Below are 19,505 nucleotides of genomic sequence, written 5' to 3' on the forward strand. Positions count from 1 at the left end.
GATGTGGCTTCAGCAGCAGTGAGGTCCATGGCTCTGGCTCGGCTCCAGACATTCTTCGTAGCTTCAGTGGCTGTGTCAGTCACTGCCGCCCTCCGCATGGGCCCGGCCATTGTTCCTCTCCCCATCTGGTTCACCCCGGTCGCAGGGACAACAAGGGTTATCTCTGAGTCTGCACTCGCACCCTGATGCAAAGCCGCCCCGCTGCACTGTGAGACCATTGTTGAATCGGCCTCATATATCTTCTCAATGGATTGTGTTTAAATTGGACGTACAGTCACCCACATTAACATACGGAGAGGCCCAGAAGGCAAGATGACCTGTGGACAGGAGCCAAGTGTCTGCGTCTGCACAGGCATTAAATAAACCTGCGGTGACTTTGCATGTTGGGATTTTCATGTTTTCATTTCGAAACAAGCTGTTTCTGTATGTTTGTGACAAATGGAGCTTCGAACTTAACATGCTTCATGTTTTTGACTTGAAAAATAAAAGATTTAAACAAACTTTTAGGTTGTATTGAAGCTATCCAGCAGAGTTTCAGGAGCAGGACCGCACCTAAACCGCACCTCTGGCATTCCTATAAATACCCACCTTACCCTCTCCTCCTTGTTTGCTCTTGCATTCTGCCCTTTCCTCCCACCCCGTTTCACTTCCTGTTTCTTCCTCTCCGTAAGGTCCTAAGGGGGAATCTGCCATAGCACCCACACATCGTGCGTGGGTGCTATGGCAGATTCCCTGAAGTTCCCCCACAACGCAGACAGCAAGCAGAAGAACTTCAAGGGAGTCCAAGCCTAGAACACCAATCAGTTTTTATTAATGAATTGTTTAAATGCAAATTGTTGATGTTGCGGCCCTTTAAATGGCCATTAAAGGTCAACATAAGAAGAAGAAGAACTACTTTTATTTGTCCTGCAAGGGGAAATTCAATTTTTTCACTCTGTTATTATTCATGTTACACACACACACATGCACAAACAGGACCTATATACATGCAGTTAATGGAGAGATGTCAGAGCGAGGGTGCTGCCAATGGAGTAGTTGGGGGTTTAGTGCCTTGCTCAACAGCACCTTTGCAGTGCCCAGGAGATGAACTGGCAGCTCTCCAGCCACCAGCCCACGCTCAATTAATGGTTCACACAGTGACCCAGCCGAGTCACCTATGGACTGAGCTACTGCCGCCCCTAATAATGGACCATCCAAACCCTAAAATGGGCAAAATGAGTGAAGAATCAGTTGTTCCCAAGACCAAAGCGACTGAACTGTCATGCTCAACATTTAAGGGAAAAGTGTTCAGACTAATGAAAACTCACCACACTTTATATGTATATAATATTATATTCACTAACAAGAGTAGCCATTTTAAGATATTGGAGAAGTTTAATAGGAATAGCCGGGGAACGCAAGAAGGTGGGGTGAGGGTGCGTTTAGGTGGGATGAAAAGAGGGGTCGAGGGAATGATGAGAGGGTCAATTGTCGGGGATGAATGGTGCGAAGCGGGTTGAGGTGTGTCTGGATGTCACACCTGCCCAGGGAGCGTGGCTCAGAGTGGGGTTACGCCTTGATGTGTGCTGCTTCATCAACCCCCCCCCCCCCCCCCCCCGGGTTCATGTCCAGAAGCCTCTTTTGTGGTGTGGACGACTGAGCTGCTGTCTTATTAAAAGAAAAAGGAGAAGAGAGGAGGAGAACAGGGTTTCCCGGGAAAGGGTTGTGAAAACTGAGACGAACGAGAGAGAGAGAGTAAGACACGGATATATATAAGGTCGCACAGGTAGTTGAGTTAATGAGACACAGATGCTGCGTTAATGGGACACAGGTTGTTTAATTGTGAGGCGTGAGCGGTGGAATTAGTGAAGGGAGTGGGGTAGGGTCTTGTTCCTGAACCTCAGTTAAATTAACTACATCATGTGTTGATGAAGACTGTGTGATGCAGTTTAAAGGTGCAGAACAGGTGATGAAGAGCCCTTTGAGCGGAGATTGTTTCGTATGTTTCAAAGGTGAAGTAGGTTTCTGTTGTTGTCGGTCTTTGAGATGCATGATGTCAAATGTTCTTGAATGTTTTGCTGTGTAACTTCAGATTTAATTTGCCACGTTTCAACTCTACAGGCTGTCGTGGATGTGTTGTTTCACCCGCAGTGGCTGCAGCAGTCAGCGAACAAAGCGTGACTTGTTGCAGGGTAAGTTGTGTTAGAAAACACCCACGCAGCATCAGAATATTAATATTTTAGAACAGATGACTTTTTGTTAGGGTTGCTTCCAATTTCAAGTCAGAAAGTGACTTTGAGAGACCAAAAACAAAACTTATGTGGCAACAGATTCGTCTGTTTTCATATCGCAGAAAGCCAAGAACATCTCAGAGGTGGAAGTACGGCTGCATTTCAGAAATCTCTTTGTATCCTGCTGCTTTTGTGATGCAGCACAAAATCATTTTAACAACAGAAAATGAAACTGGAATAAACTGGGGATTAAAGTTCTGACTCATGCAAGTGTCAGTAAAACAGTCAGGGGTCAATTGGACTAAAACGACAATCAGGAAACAAATAATCTAAATAAATGGAAGGAGTCTGTCTGTCTGTCCTTCAATTTTCACAACAACCATTTATCCCAAAGACTTCACACTTGGCGAGTGTGTTGCTGAGGACCAAAGGAAGCGCTGAACACAAACTTTTGCGATCTATGGTAAATCAGTTTTAGGAGTGCGTTGTGTACTGTTACATAGCCATGAGCTAAACCTGCTTATCATTCTGGGATAGGAAGAAAACACTGTGGGTTGTTTGCATTTTTGTTTATTTATTTAAACCAATATTGAAGAAAACAGACGGGGAGGAAAAGGCCTGACACATCGCTGTCCTTCGCTCGCTAAAGTACAACAAAAAGAGCCTGGAGATGTTACATTATAGCAAACTCGAACGTTTCAAGCATCAGCGATGATACTTTCCCAATGCTTTTGTTTCTGAAAATGGCCTTGTCCCAAATAGTTAGCTGTTAGCAAATGACACGTAAACGCAATGCATCTTTGTCATGGCAGGTATGTTGCACAAGAGTCATCTGTGTTATTCTGTCCTATGGCCGCCTTTCGCTGAATGGAGGCCATAAGGTCTGTGACCCTATAAAGTTCCATGTTATTATTAATATTATAGGAGTAGCCTAAAAATAATCTAAATTTGATATTGGAAAAATGTCCACAAATGACCACATTTGGACTATAAATAGCCCCTACAAGGAGGTCCTATGGACGTCAACACTGGACGATTGGTTAATGTCGAAAAAAAAGACGTGGCCTGGCGTTACAAAACAAAACCTTCAGTGGAGTGAAATTTGACGTCCAAAAATGACGTCACTGATATGTCACAATGCGCAGTGGGTCAGCTCACTCCAGGTAAGGACTATAGTGATACGACTTTAACTTTAACCAAACTAGTTCGTAACACCAAGCACTGGTCGAGTGGGATGTTGTTTGGATGAGCTCTAAGCTTTGAGCTGTAATACTGGAGGTTAAGCAACTGGTCCGCTCCCAACAGGCAGGTTTTGAACTACTTTAAATACATGCACGTGTTCTGTATTAAACAGGGTAGGAGAAGACTGTGAGGAGTCCAGCACACCAAACATTTCTACTTTATATCACAAAGAGAGCAGACGAGATGAGACGGTAGAAGAGAGACAGGAGATTTGATTCGTGGCCGACAGACTCCATGTTTCTACAGATGCATGTGAACAGCCGTATAATAGGAGACATGCAATGAAGAATACTTGACCTGCTTTCCATTAATGGACTCACATAGGTATTGTGTACTAATCCTTGAAGTGAGATAGAAAATGGAAAACATCATGCTCTGGGTAGTTGCTCCGCTGTCATGCTGTGGTATCGCTAAGCTGCATTACAGGATAAAGCTGGAAGGGTCTCATCACGTGTCTCTCTTCTCTGCAGCTGGACAAGTCAAGATTTATTCCTCAGACGAAACCCTTGCTTTTGGTTTTCTTATTAGCATCACTTTATTATGCTCGAGCTGACTCTTTTCATATCATTATGTTACATTATGTGACACACGCAGAGGGCAATGAAAACCCCCAAAGTCCCTAAGAGCAAAAACCAGACATGTAACATAACCCACAAGCACTTTTGTTACGTAGGAAACTTACCTGCAAAACTAATTCATATCAGCCTCAACAGCACTTTGTGTTCAGGAGCTAATGTTAGCATGCTAACATGCTAACATCAGATATTGAACAATTCAATTCAGTTTTATTTACAGTGCCAAATCATAACAAAAGTTATCTCAGGACACTTTACAGAGTAGGTAAAGACCACACTCTATGACTTATTTATGATTTACATAGACCCAACAATTCCCCCGTAGAGTACGGTGGCGTTGAAAACCTTCCCTATAACAGACAGGAACGTCAGACAGACCCAGCTCTGTGGAGGACGGACATCTGTCTGCACCGGAGAGAGGAAGAGAAGGAGAGAGAGAGAGAGAAAAGACGGACAGATGGACAGAGGGACACTTCCAGGGATGCAAGCAACCACAAAAGTAACTATATTAATACATATAGTAATGTCATAATTCTGAAAATATATATAATATAACAGTATATTCAGAGCAAGTTGAAGTAAAACAATACTCAGTTACACATGAACTACATTAATTGGAGAAGTTTTGGTGAAACTATCGAACCAGATCTTCGGAGCACCAAGTTAAGCAGCTGTTGGTCCTTATAATACAGACCTTAAAACACCAGTTAGGGAACTTGAGGTCTTTATTTGAACTCAGCCGCGGAGGAATCTCGAATATGCAAGTGGGTGAAGCTTTCATCTAAACATGAGTGCCCATATCATATCAGTCTTTGGAGGCAACATAGTTGCATAGTTTCCTGTATAAACACAGTAAAATGGAAGAGACATGTTTGTCCACTCTGCCGCGTACACAGTGCTCCGTCTGTTTGTCCTGCAGGGCCGAGCCTCGGCGCAGCACCCACGGGCCTGACAGAGGTAGGGTACAGGAATGCACAGGGTGGGCTGACCACGCTGCTTGTGCCCTTGTGTCCAGAAGAGTCTTGGATTTGTTCCTGGGACTGGAAGGTCGAGGCTGAGTGAAGGGGAGACAATAGTGGCCATTGCAAGAGAGCTGTGGGACACAAACACGGGAGATATCCTTGAACCCCGGCAGGAATGTCGATCTAGACCGAAGACGCCCACGCAGAGAGGCAGCTGAATATCCATCTGCTGCTGGAGAGAGGGAAAGAGAAAGCCTTCCTCTGTCCCGTTACATGTGTAGAAAGTCAACATGGAAGACCGTTTTACAGTAATTATTAAAACATTTGAATAACTTCTGAAACCTCAGAGTATAAATGCAACCATCAGCCTGGAGGAAGTTCCCAGAATGAGTTTGAAAATGCTGTCACATTTTTATTTACAGAGTACTGAAGGTCATCTGAGTCAAGAGGAGCCCCTAGATTTAGTTTTTCTACAATATGAAGTCTATGTGTCTTTTGTAGACTTGGAGAAGGCTGATGACCATGGATGGATTACTGAACGGGCCTACTGGAAACAGGCCAAGGGGCCCTGACTCATTAAATGTTACTAGAAAAATAACACCTAATTATCACAAAGAGATGCTAAATGACCGCAATTATACAAAAAATGACCAAAAATGACCAAAAATGACCACAAAGAGACAAAACTTTACTTTAGGGATGCAAAACGACCATAAAGACATGATAAATGACTGAAAATAGACACAAAAATACGACAATGACACACAAAATGATTAAAAATAACCACGAGAAGATTCAAAATAATTAAAAATATATGTCAATCGACCACAGAAAGATGCAAAATGATTAAAAATTGATGTAAATCGACAACAAAAAGATGCAAAATAATTAAAAATAGATGTAAAACGACCACAAAAGATTCATAATGATGAAAAATATGTGTGAATCGACAACAAAAAGGTGCAAAATGATTAAAAGTATATGTCAATCGACAACAAAAGATGCAGTGATTAAAAATATGTGTGAATCGACAACAAAAAGGTGCAAAATGATTAAAAACAGATGTAAAACAACCACAAAAAGACTCAAAATGATTCAAAATAGATGTAAAACAACCACAAAAAGACTCAAAATTATTCAAAATGGTGGGAAATCAAACTTGTTCTTCAGTCAGAAACGATAAATTAGCCTGAAGATGGACCCTGCTGTTGCACCACAGCAGAGACGTGTTATTTTCACTCACTGACAGATTTCTGAAAGCTTTAAAGCCTCGAAGCCTGCAGATTATATAAGATCGTTTTACATAAGTTGATTGTTGAAGTGTCAAATCACTTTGTAAGAGTTGTTTTTCTAAAAAAATCAGGCAGTGACTCAAGGTAAAATGGGAATCGTGGATCTCAGATCTTGTCCCAATAATTGTCCTTGAGAGAGAAAAGCCTTTGTGCTGTTGTGCGTCTCCGTCACCCCAGATGACCTCTTCGTGTCGCATCCAGTCCCTGCAGCCTCCAGATGACAACAGGGCTACGACACTCAGCAGCTGATGTCACCATCCAGTGAAGTCTCTGCACTTCCTCCCGTCCATGAAACATCTAATTGTGTCTCATTTCGCAGAGAACCGGTACCTTTTAAAGCTGATTATCTGACGCATGTTGTGTCTTCATTGTCTCTGAAAATTCCCCATTGTTTGAACTAATAGGATCAGCTGTAAGACGTGAATGGTTGCTTTTCCCACAGCGCGTCCTCACAGCGAGCCTTTTGGCCCGTAAACAACTCCATGCAAATGTCCATGCCAGCGATTCCATCAACATTTGGCAGGAGCCGCCGCACAGGGCTCGGGCATAATGCTATCGTTTGTTTAGCATCGCAACAATATCTCGCTCTCTTGTTTCAAAAGGAGGCTCAGAGGATGTTTTTGAGACTTTTTCTGATTTTAAATGTCAAAAGAAGAGTAGTCGATTATCTCTAAGCATTCATCAGTTGTTGTTTTTCTATTTCTGTCGCTGCATTCTCCTTTTGAGGTTCACCACAGCATCAGATGTGTGAAAGAAAAGCCCGACACACTACAAATGGATGTCATTTCAGATATTTGGGGGTGAAATGGACGATCCATCATCTGTGGCAGCCATCTGAAAATGATTTCTATACATTATGTGTCATTTTGACATAGATGGTCATAATGTACTTCTGTCACTTTAATATTTGTCCATAACACACATTCATCTTCAACGGCTTGTCCCTGCCGGGGTCGCGGGTCGCTGGAGCCGATCCCAGCTGACATCGGGCGTGAGGCGGGGTCCACCCTGGACAGGACGCCAGTCTATCGCAGGGCACATAGAGACAAACAGAGACAACCATTCACACCTACGGGTGATTTTAGAGTCATCAATGAACCGAACACCTGCACGTCTTTGGATTGTGGGAGGAAACCGGAGAACCTGGAGAAAACTCACGCAGACACGGGGACAACATGCAAACTCCACACAGAAGGGCCTCAACCAGGAACCTTCTCGCTATGAGGCGACAGTGCTAGCCACTACACCACCGTGTAGCCTGTCCGTAACATGTTTACTGTAAACTAGATAATCATGATTGGATGGCAGTTAGAGTCTCAGGTGCAGGAGGTGTTGATCTTATCTCCAACTTCAAAAGACAACTATAAAATCACCACCTATCAAGCTCTATCTAATATAGAACTGTTTCCTCATGGACAACTGGGATGTATGCGTATGATTGTATGTGCATGTTATGTATTAATTATGCATGTTCTGGTGCTTTTGCGTGCATTTACTCTATTATTACTATTACTATCTATTTATCATTACTCATTATTGTTGCTTACAGGTGGAAACTGTGTATATTTTTGACTGTACCACGACCTTTTCAGGAACCACGGGGTCCCCGTCTATAAGCTTTTCTAGCTTCCTTTGGGAGACCCGTTCACTCGACCCAGTTAACTTTGTAATACCAACTGTATCATACTATATTATCTTTGAAGTGGTATCTGTGAATTAACTAAACTACAACTAAACTAAGCTATTCATATAAAAATGTGTGAATCGACTCCTGAAATATTGAATTTCTAACTTCACAGTAATCCGTCCTTCTCGTTCTGTGTCTTAGCTATTTTTCTTCCTCGCACACCTGTGAAATAAGGTGCAAATGACACATCACAGCATCCTTTGCTCATAACAAAACATCATCACCCCTGCTGCTTCATATTAATTAGATTCACAGATGTGTTCTCACAAATCTCCTGCTCTGGATATAGAAATGTCTGCCATGCACCTGATGCACACACAGCCTGTTTAGTATGGGGGCTGCAAATCAGGCTGCTCTCATTCACTGTTCGAACATAATGTACTGTTATTCATATGCAGTCCATGTTTAGATCGATTGTATCCCTAATGTCTTCTTTATCCATTTTGAAAGTCAGCTGTTTTCATAAAACGCGTCATACCTGGAAGTAAACAGGCCGGAGTACAGACGAAACTGTCAGCTAGGAAAAGGTAAGAGGACGTCTTTACCATACAACTAACTTGTCTGACAAGAAGAAACTTAAACTTTTACATAATCCATGTTTGATGTATTGCTGGAGCACTAAACTCTGGGGTTGGGCTGGTGGCTGGGTCCCAAATACAGGACTTTGAACCAGGAAGTACCAGGAAGTGTCCCTGAAGTACTAAGACAAACCACCTGCTATTTTCTAATCCTGACCAAATTGTTTTGATTCTTAACCGCCAACTTTTGTTGCCTTAATGTAACCATGTAACCAACCACTTCTAGTTTTCCATCCATCCATCCATCGTCCACCGCTTGTCTCTATAGGGGTCGCGGGGTGGCTGGAGCCGATCCCAGCTGATCGGGTGTGAGGCGGGGTACACCCTGGACAGGACGCCAGTCTATCGCAGGGCACATAGAGACGAACAGAGACAGACAACCATTCACACCTACGGGCAATTTAGAGTCATCAATGAACCGAACACCGGCACGTCTTTGGACTGTGGGAGGAAACCGGAGAACCCGGAGAAAACCGACGCAGACACGGGGAGAACATGCAAACTCCACACAGAAGGGCCAGCGACAGCGCTAACCACCACACCACTGTGCCTCCCCACTACCCGTTTTATTTCATATTTCTTAAGATATCATACAAATTGTTGTGCATAACTTTTCACAGGGTATCATATGAACCTGTTGATGAGAATGCGTTGTGCAAGAATGAGAAACATGTTCACGCTCTCATGCTGTGGTGCCCCAGGTCACAGCCGCATCAGTGGGTTTAGGCCCTGCTGATGTGTTGGACTGGTCCGGTCTATTGGAGCCTGACTACAACATGTTGGTAGGCAACCAAGGTCACTGAACAACAAGCTGCTTCACAGAAGTGGACTAACAGGAATTCATTTCTATAAAAGAAATGCTGCAGCAGCTGCATTTCTGAGGCAGAATGAGCCGGATTGATCCATCGATGTTCTGTACTGGTTTATTCGAACACATACGTGAGAGGCTCTGAAACACAGTGCAGCCTTATTGTTTTTCAAATAATAAAAACATTTCACAGGTTTCCCTCACTGTGCCTGTGATGCTTTTATAGAAACATGTGAAGTGTAGTTCTGGGCCAACCACCTGTTGTTTTCTTTATTTCCAGCACAACAAACATCTGCAGCGTCCTGGCATTTGTATATTTTTGTTTTCATGAAAAGGGGAAAACATATTCATGTGTTTGTCCAAAGAATGGATTTGGGAAAAAGTAGCCAGCACACCTCAGAGTTTACAGTAAAAGACAAAAAGACTGTAGATGAAAAATTCAGTGAAATCTCATCTCATCTCATCTTCAGCCTCTTATCCGGGGTCTGGTCTCGGGGGCAGCTGCTCTGGCAGGTGACCCCAAACTTCCCTTTCCCGGGCCACATTAACCAGCTCTAACTGGAGGATCCTGAGGCGTTCCCAGGCCAGTGTGGAGATATAATCTCTCCACCTGGTCCTGGGTCTTCCCCGAGGCCTCCTCCCAGCTGGACGTGCCTGGAACACCTCCCTAGGGAGGCGCCCAGGGTTCATCCTTACTAGATGATCCTGAACCACCTCAACTGGCTCCTTTCAACGCAAAGGAGCAGCGGCTCTACTCCGAGTAACACGTAATTATCACTACGAGATGCTAAATGACCGCAGATTACTATAGGGATGCAAAACGACGATAAAGACATGAAAAGTTACTAAAAATAGACACAAAAAGATGACAATGACACGCTAAAGGATTAAAAATAGACGTCAATCAACAACAAAAAGATACAAATGATTAAAAATAGACGTCAAACGACCACAATAAAAATAGTGCAAATGCTTCTTTTCCTAAATATACTTTTTTTTAAACCAGTGGAAATCTGGACCTTTTTTCCCACCTGATGAAATTCACAAAGACTGTCATTTATTTCCTATTAAAGAGCGAAGCTGCATGTTATGTATTTATCCGCAGTCACAGCCGAGAACATGTTGTTGCCTTCGCAGCCGTATGAACTATCTCGAAGATGACATTTAGAACAAGCGACTTCAGATGCCGTGTTTGAAAATAGCATGTCCTCAGCCCAGATTAACATTTCACTTTCATACTTTATGAACCGCCATGTTGCTTCCTGCAGGATGTTGCATCACACAACATGTGAGCGAGTGTGTGCGACTGAGTAAACAACTTTAATCTGCGTTTGCTTCAGTGACAGAGCTCAGACGCCGGCACCCTGTGTGTGTGATACATGCTCGACACGTGTATCCGCAGCAAATGAGAAAGAAATGTCCTCTGGCTCCAGACACCGGCTGATAACAGACCTGTGTGTCTTTGCACTGGACACGGTGTCACTTCAGGGAGATGGATCACATTGTGAAGACGTGCGAGGCAAACCTCCCTCACTCCCTCTACTGCTGGTGTGAGGAACTGCGACGTGCAGGGACATACAGCAGGTGGACAAAATATAACAAACACCCGATTATTTACAGCTTTTCTCTCATTCTTAAACACGCTGGGATCAACTTCATCATCACTTTCTGAGCACGGTAGAAGTTTTCTCCTGCAAATGTGTTTTTCATTAGTTTCACGCGACACAGATCTCATCTTAGACAAACAACTCTACTGGAATAACTGTGTTAGACTAAAGATCTATTAAGAGATTATATATATATTACTTAATACTTATGAATCTCTAATGCACCTTTGTGAAACTCAAACAGTCAAGAACTAAGGGACTAAATGTAAAGTTCTGAGTATTTCAATGCTTTTATTTGTTTTTATCTTGTATTTCTAACCACACATTATCCTTGGTGGCTTGTATGTTTATCTTTTATTTACAGATTTCAGCATTTTTAACTTCTAAAAGGATGGAAACGAGATTCTAGGTCCAGCCAAAAGTGAATGACATGGAAAAATCGGCTGCAGCACAATTAAAAAAAGAAAGAAGTTTGGCGTGAAACTGTTTCATCTGAGACATGTCTGCTATTATGAGAATATATTTGAGAAACAAAAGAAATGTATTCATTACAAACTGTAGTCGACCACTTGAAAATGATCCAGGTTGTTAAAAGAAAAGAGTTTTTACTCGTCTAAACTCCAGTATCAGACTCTCTCCTCCTCATAAACAAAATCATTATCTGCAGACGACTGTTTGTAAGTCCGAACACAACCAAACAGAACAAACACTGTGGTCTAAATCAACCAAATGGCAATCTGTGTGGCTCCCAGCTATTTAGCAACAGGTGAGCCCATTTCAAATGATTGGGATAAATGGATGTGCTGTTGCTGTGGTCTCCTCTGGCTCAGTGTCATGGTAACCACAGGTCTGAGCTAAAGGGCCAACCACCTGAGAGGACGAGCATCAAGGTCCAGAGCGGCTTATTTTCTTAAGTCTCCGACGAGCTTGGTAAGAACGATCGCAGCCTTGGGAGGGAGAGGAGGTACTGTGAGATGATATCAATGTACAAAGCTGAAACAAAAAACGAGGGAGTTGTTATTCCGCCCTTTAAGATTTCTTTAGTCCACTTAAAAGCTTCTCTGTGACTCCTTCTCTTCATCACACCCTGCTGTCGATTGAAACAAAAGCAGGTGTCTCCGTTGAGTCATAACGGCACAAAAGCACTCTCTGTCCTTGGACTCTTGATTAGCCTGAAGAAAAGAAAAGTTGGTGGGTGTTGAACGTGCAGAGGAAGTAGTCGTACAATTACAACAGAGTGCTGCAGGAGTGAGCCCTGAAACCAAGAAGTGAGTTAGTGTTTTTGCACCTCAGGTTCACCCGACTCAAAGTCATTGTGTTTTTGGTTAGAAGCCTCAAAAGTAGCAAAATGAGACAACGGACGTCATCGGCGTACAAGTGAAATCACTTAGAAGCTAATGGGTGTAGTGTGTTTATAGTTCAACATTTGCTTCTTACTTCTGGCCGTGACATTTAAGCTTCAAAAATGATAAAAGTGTTGTTCATTTGTGAATCAGTTGCTTTTTTTGCACTAATCCAAAATGCTGTTGGCTTTTTGTCCAACCAGGGTGATGCTAACCTCCAAAATACGTCATTCCAGCTCTCTATCGGAGAAACGAATGACAGTATTGAGGCTGTTTTTCGTTCATACATCAATGAATAGTAACTCAAAGTAGTTTGTGCATTCTCCACATATTTATTTTGTGTGGACTTGCACCCGGTGGTTTGTTTCCCGCTTAACTAAGTGGTTTTCATGCCTAACTCTAACTGTCACCTTCTGTTGGCTAAACCCAGTCACATAACGGTAGTTTTGGTGTCAAACCAACACCAAAAGCAACGGCCCTGAGCCTTTTCTGGTCCGACGTCTTCTAACAGTCGACCTTTCATGCAAATTTTTGTGCAGAACTTTTCGTACAATATTGTATGAACCTTGTTGTGAGAATACACTGCAATACTAACAAAACTAGCGACCACCTTGCGTTGGAATCACATCGGCCTCAACACCAAACCGGTCCAGAGGTGAGAGTGATTGCTCGGACCACACCCAGCTTTGAACTCAGCCTTCATTTTGATCTCAACTGTAGTTATAATGCTATTTGTGGTGATAGAATATGTCCACAGACGGACAGACATGAACACCCGGCAAAATACTCAAAACTGCTTCTGTGTAAGGTTGCACTCACACTGTCCGTCCGTACCGTGCCCCAGCATGTTTCACGGCTAAAGTCTAGTTCCTTTGACCAGTGTGAGTGCAACCGTACCGCGCCTAGGCTCGTTTGGGAGAGGTGGGCTTTTTTAAAGCACGTTTGCACATGTACAAGCAAGAGCATGTGCAAGTGTACAAGCGCGAGGCCTACGGAGGTTCTGACGTCATTTTATGTGCGCCTGTTCGGACATAGAAGAAAGATGGAGGGACCATGCACGGACATTATAACAATTGCGGTGAAAGGTTCACGTTGGTGTGATGCGGAGGTGGAGTGTTTACTGCAGATTTGGTCGATGAAAATATTTAAAAACAGTCGACAAGACGCACAAAAACCTCCGAGGTCTATGGAAAGATTTGTAAACAAAGCGACGCATCGCAATGACATCGATCAACGTGTGTGACGTATTACGGTGTGATGACGTATAGGCAGCAAGAAGCATTCGCGCGAGACCCAGGTAGTGTGAGTACAAACAGGCCTGGGCTGTGGGGGGAGAGGGAGGGGGGGACAAGTACCCTAAATCCCGGGGCACGGTACGGATAGAAAGTGTGAGTGCGCCCTTAGTTGCCGCTAAAGAAGGCGTCTCCACACACAAAGAAATAAGAGCGTTGTTGTCGTGGTTGATAAAAAGCTGAGTTTATTAGGAGACAACTCGCATATTTCCATACAAGAATTCGGACTGGCATTGGCTTTACTGGTGGGGGATGGTTACATGATGATATTTCAGGGATGGTTCTTGGGCTGATTTTGGAAGTGGATGCAATTTGTAATCAACAAGACTGTTCCCAGATTAGTGTTTTTGTCTTGAAGAGAACTTTCAGTGCACAAATCTGCACATAAGAGGGATGTTGTTCTCATTGGAACAGATGAGCTGTCACTGGTTTAGTGATATGAGCTGGTGACAGATGAGATGTCCGTGGTGCTTTATATTTCTTCACAATTCTGCTGGAATAATTGATATTTTTCTTGGAAAATTGTCTCAAGGCTTCTGTGTGCCTTTCATCTCCCCAGCGGAGAGATGGATAACATCTCGGTCGATGGAGTAAAGAGTCGCCATGGAAACTTCAGGCTGCTTCAGGACATAAACCAATTACAAAACAACTGCTCCCCAAAGTATAATGAGCCTGTGATATAATGACTGCTATTAATGTTTATAAAGAGCTGAGTATCACCACCTTCATCATCATCAGAACCATCACCATCATCATCATACAGCGCTGTGTTGGACTTACCTGATTATCACCAGCAAATTAATCAGGCGTAAAAACAATAACAGCCAAAACTGTTTACAATCGTGTGAGGACAACTGGACCACGAGATAACATCAGCCTCTGCTCTCAGGTTACATAGCCTGTGCATCACTTCTGCCGTCATTTCCAGATGGTTATCCCCCGTGCAGATCTCTCAGCATTGTTCCGCCTGAGATCCACATGCTTGCATAATGAGAATACAGCTGTTCCCAGACCTGGTCAGAGCAGGTAACAGGCTGAAGGCTGAGGACCATCGATGGGAATGAGAAACATGATGAAGTATTTACTCTCTGAGAGCGTGCACTTTGAGTATTTGACCCTTAAGAAAAGGACATTTAAGAAGGATTAAATCAAAATGTTCCCTACAGGACAACTCTTCAATATTTAAGGAACATTAAGGGGACAGATATACTCATTTAATTTTGCACTTGCATACATTTGTGTGACTTCTGAGAGACGCTGAGAGGCTATGGACGGCAAGCAGGCCGCAGCTAAGCGGCGGTACGGTTGCACTCACACTGGTCAAACGAACTCGACTTTACCCGTAAAACCTGTTTGGGCACGGTACGGTTGGACAGTGTGAGTGCGCCCTAAGTGTTGGTACGTGAGAAGGACATTTTACTGCAGCTGATATAAATATTATAATGCATCTGAATGAGTTTGTCCCCTTTAATGTTCATGCTTCACAGAATCATTATCAGAAAATGCTCAAATCCATTAATACAGATTGAAGCGACTCTGCGGGAAAAGTAAACAGCTTCTGTTTGTTGTTGAGGGACAGATTCATTAGTTTATTAAAATAAATCCTACAATACAACACTTTTGAATTCTTACATTTTTGTCGTGTAAAATAATTACAGGACTTCAGTTGGTGAATTTTCTTAATTACAACACATTTCCACTTTTCTCATTCTGTGAAAATAAGTGAGACATGTGTATTATATCTGAATATATGTTATTTGGTCATGTGGTTATGTGTTTGTTTAATAGACTGCATGCTTGTTTATGATTTTAACAGTGGATAAGAGGACTTCTGCATCCCCCTGGCTGCAGGTCGCTGGAGACAGTGGACAGGTATTGGTGGGATGCGTTGCGCGCCACATGGTGACGTTGCTCGTGAAGGCAGGGGAGCAGCCCGCAGATGCACGAGCTCCATCCAACCTTTATTCAAAAGAAACCAGCAACATGAGCTTCTTGCTGAGGATTTCCATCTTTTACACCAGCATGTAACTTTTCTTCATTAGTGGATAAAAAAACAAAAGATGGAGCAACAGATGGAAAACCAAAGTCAGCCTTTCGACACCAACACTGTCAGGCTTCCGGCTAAACCCGTTCTGGGGATGGGTGTAGACAACTTTATCTCTCTGCTGATATTTGGACTTATTTTCATCCTCGGGGTCCTTGGGAACACCATGGTGATCACGGTGCTGGCGCGCAGTAAGCCGGGACAACCGAGGAGCACGACCAACATCTTCATCCTCAACCTGAGCGTGGCGGACCTGTCCTACCTCCTCTTCTGCGTCCCCTTCCAGTCCACCATCTACATGCTGCCCACATGGGTGCTGGGGGCTTTCATCTGCAAGTTCATCCACTATTTCTTCACCGTGTCCATGCTGGTCAGTATTTTCACTCTGTCGGCGATGTCCGTGGACCGTTACGTGGCCATTGTGCACGCCAGGAAGTCCTCGCGGATCCGGGTGTGGAGGCATGCCATGCTCGGAGTGGTGCTGATCTGGATCCTGTCCCTGGCCATGGCGGCTCCCGTTGCGCACTACCAGAGCATCGTGGAGAGGGAGGACAACAACACCTTCTGTTGGGAGGTTTGGCCGGATCAGCAGAGGAAAGTCTACGTGATGTGCACTTTTGTTTTCGGATACCTTCTGCCTCTCGCTTTGATATCCGTCTGCTACGCGAAGGTGAGTGCGCACGGACCAGACTGAATGTGCGCATGCATCTCCAGTGCTGATGGCAGATTTCCACAGTTTGGAATAAACACACAGCGCATTTACACACAAACACGATGCACAATTGAGACTTTCATTCTCATAAAAGACCATTCTTGACTTTTCAGCAGCAGTGGTTTGAAAGGTGACAAATGTCCACTGAGACATTACCTGTGTGCGTGCATATGAGTCTATAATGTCTAAAAATAAAGTCCATTAACAGCCATTAATCATCCACTCTTGCAGGTTTTGAAGCATCTGCACAAAAAGCTGAAGAATGTCTCCAAAAAATCAGAGCTCTCCAAAAGGAAGGTGAGTGGGAGTTTATTTCTGTTTATGTGTTAAACGTGTAATAATGATGTAAGTGGAAGAGTGTGACCCCTGATTTCTACTTTATCCATTGATGGTTTAATGATGGAGAACATCTGTACCCTGTGCCTCATCCTGTACCCTGTGCCCTGCACTGTGCAGTATGCCTGTACTATGGGCACTTCTATTTTTTGCACTATTTGGACATATTTACTCATATTTATTCATATTTAATCATATTTATTCACTCCATATTACATTATTACAAACAAACAAAACAAGAACAACTGCACTATATGAATATGTGAATATGTATATATGTCTATTTCCATTTCTTCCCTTTTTAAATTTAACTTTATTGCTTATTTTTGCCATTTTTTATCTTATTTTCTCATATTCTGTTGCTGCTGTGACAAAATAATTTCCCCGTCTGCGGGACATTAAAGGTTTCCTGATTCTGTGCTGCAGTGCTGCTGCTTGATGCTCACAAAAACATGGCTGCACTCTGCAGAACGGAGATGAAAAATATGCTTGATGGAAAAAAACCCAGCTCTTTTTTCAAGCAAAAATGCCCCAAAATTATAAAATGTGAGGATTTGCTTCTTTTCTCTCTTGTATATGACAGCACATTAAATACCTTTAGGTTCAGGACTGTTGCTCGGACAAAGCATGACATTTAAAGGTGTCACCTTTGATTTTGAGAAACTGGAATGGGGCATTTTTTTTTACTACTTTTGGATATTTTGACGATAATCGAGTAAATAATTGGCAGATTATTAATAAAAGACATTGTAAATTGCAGCCTACTTGTATATATTCTTCTGTACATCACTGGACAAGTAAGTGGAGAGACCTTGGGAGAAGTGACCTTGTGTAAATAGTCTGGTTGGGAATAAAAAGCAGAATGTATAGAGTCCATTTAAGTCAAAATTAAATAAACATAAAAGCTATTACTCTGGTTTCCTCTCACAGTCCAAAGACGTGCAGGTGTTCGGTTCATTGATGACTCTAAATCACCCGTAGGTGTGAATGGTTGTCTGTCTCTGTTCGTCTCTATGTGCCCTGTGATAGACTGGCGTCCTGTCCAGGGTGGACCCCGCCTCACACCCGATGTCAGCTGGGATCGGCTCCAGGCCCCCCGCGACCCCGACCCCGGGATAAGCGGTGGAAGATGAATGAATGAATGAATGATATTAAATAAATCCTAAATGAGGCACTGATTCATTCAAAGAGAGTGAAATAAATGTGGCATTAGAAAATAAAAGTCCCTTTAAATAAACAAAAGCACATTTGAAAAACGTATTTTTAAAAAAATGAGTAAAAACACATTCATTTATTTAATTTTGTTGACTTGTTTATATATTTATTGCCTAATTTATTTATTTATTATTGACTTAAATGTTGTTCCATAGAAACCAGGATTAATCTCCTTATTCACACACACGTGTCTGTTAATATTTTACTTCACGTATCGTCATCTCGTGTTGCTCCTCGTCCACGGGCGGCGCCGTTACAGTGACTTGATGACACTAACGACCATTATCTCCACAGACGGCCCAGACCGTGCTGGTGGTGGTGGTGGTCTTCTGTCTGTCTTGGCTGCCTCACCACATCGTCCACCTGTGGGTGGAGTTTGGCTCTTTCCCCCTGAACCAGGCCTCCTTCGTGTTCAGGATGGTGGCCCACTGCTTGGCCTACAGCAACTCCTCCGTCAACCCCATCATCTACGCTTTCCTGTCCGAGAACTTCAGGAATTCCTACAAGCAGGTCTTCTGGTGCCGGGTGCCCAGCAAGTGTCCCGTGCACAGCCACCGGGAGCTCCGCAGCAGGATGGAGACGGCACCGTCCACTAACGTCAGTGTGACCTACAAAGGTCACGACTCTCAGATCAGTAAAATGCTTTAATGTCACAGCTGGTGTTGAGAGCATCTTTTGCTGGATTCTTGGGTGTATATAGTGATATGTGGGATTTAAAAGAGACGTTACCGACATATTAAAGCAACCCGTTCTCTCCGCAGCTCCTCACATAAACAGGACTCTCAGATACGTCACTGAAAACACTTTATGCAAGAATTAATCAATACAGTTACAGAAGCTCGATTCATGTTTGATCAGCGCTGCCTTGTTCATGACATTGACAGTGTCAGAGGCTCCTGGCTGTTAAGTCTGACATAACACCCTTTCAAAATAAGACTTCCTGGTCCAAACCTGTGAACAATTCCACTTCTTTCTTCAGTGAGACACATTTCCATCGATAGAAAAGTGGTAAAATGACGATTGTGTTGTTTTTTTTTCTATTCAGATCTGTTCAAACCACGAGGAACACAGCACTGCTGAGTTGTAGAAACACAAGGCATGGAGCGGTCTGGACCCTGGAAACCAAATTTGGAAAGGGCGTTACATTGCGACTTAACAGGCGGATAGGTCGGGGGGGTGGTGGAATCTAGCAGATGCCATTAGGAGCAGACGTGAAGCAGACAGAGAGAAGAAGCTCGAGGCAGAGGTACATGACTTTTACACACACCGTCTGTCTCATTGTGCTGTCAGGATATGGAGACAATTTCAGCAAATATGAAAAAACAACAACATATTTTTCATAGAAAGTTACCGGCTTAAGCTTCAAACATGGTAAAACCAGTGGGTGTGGCAACAGTTAATCTCCCCAAATCCTGAAAACCAAGCACAGAAAATGAGATTAAAAAGATTCACCTTCAGTTTCAAACCAAGTCATTCAATTACTTTCCCTTTCCTTCTTCATTACGTCGCTAACAAACACAAAAGCCGCCATTCTCTTCCCATATAGGGTTCATCAGGAGGTTCGACTGTTTGATGTATCTGTTGGTTGCTGTGTACATACTG

The 19,505-nt window shown here is 43.2% G+C and overlaps 1 protein-coding gene across 1 annotated transcript; it reads left to right on the forward strand.

The window, feature by feature from the left end:
- Positions 1 to 15,656: 15,656 nt before the first annotated feature.
- Positions 15,657 to 18,551, forward strand: galr1a (galanin receptor 1a; the record flags this gene model as incomplete). The annotated part of the gene is made up of 3 exons (XM_083926286.1): positions 15,657 to 16,310; positions 16,584 to 16,649; positions 18,198 to 18,551. The coding sequence occupies 3 exons, from the start codon at positions 15,657 to 15,659 to the stop codon at positions 18,549 to 18,551; spliced, it is 1,074 nt and encodes a 357-aa protein (XP_083782412.1).
- Positions 18,552 to 19,505: the final 954 nt, after the last annotated feature.

Source organism: Echiichthys vipera (assembly GCF_963691815.1).
Source record: "Echiichthys vipera genome assembly, chromosome: 13".
NCBI classification, from domain to species: domain Eukaryota; kingdom Metazoa; phylum Chordata; class Actinopteri; order Perciformes; family Trachinidae; genus Echiichthys; species Echiichthys vipera.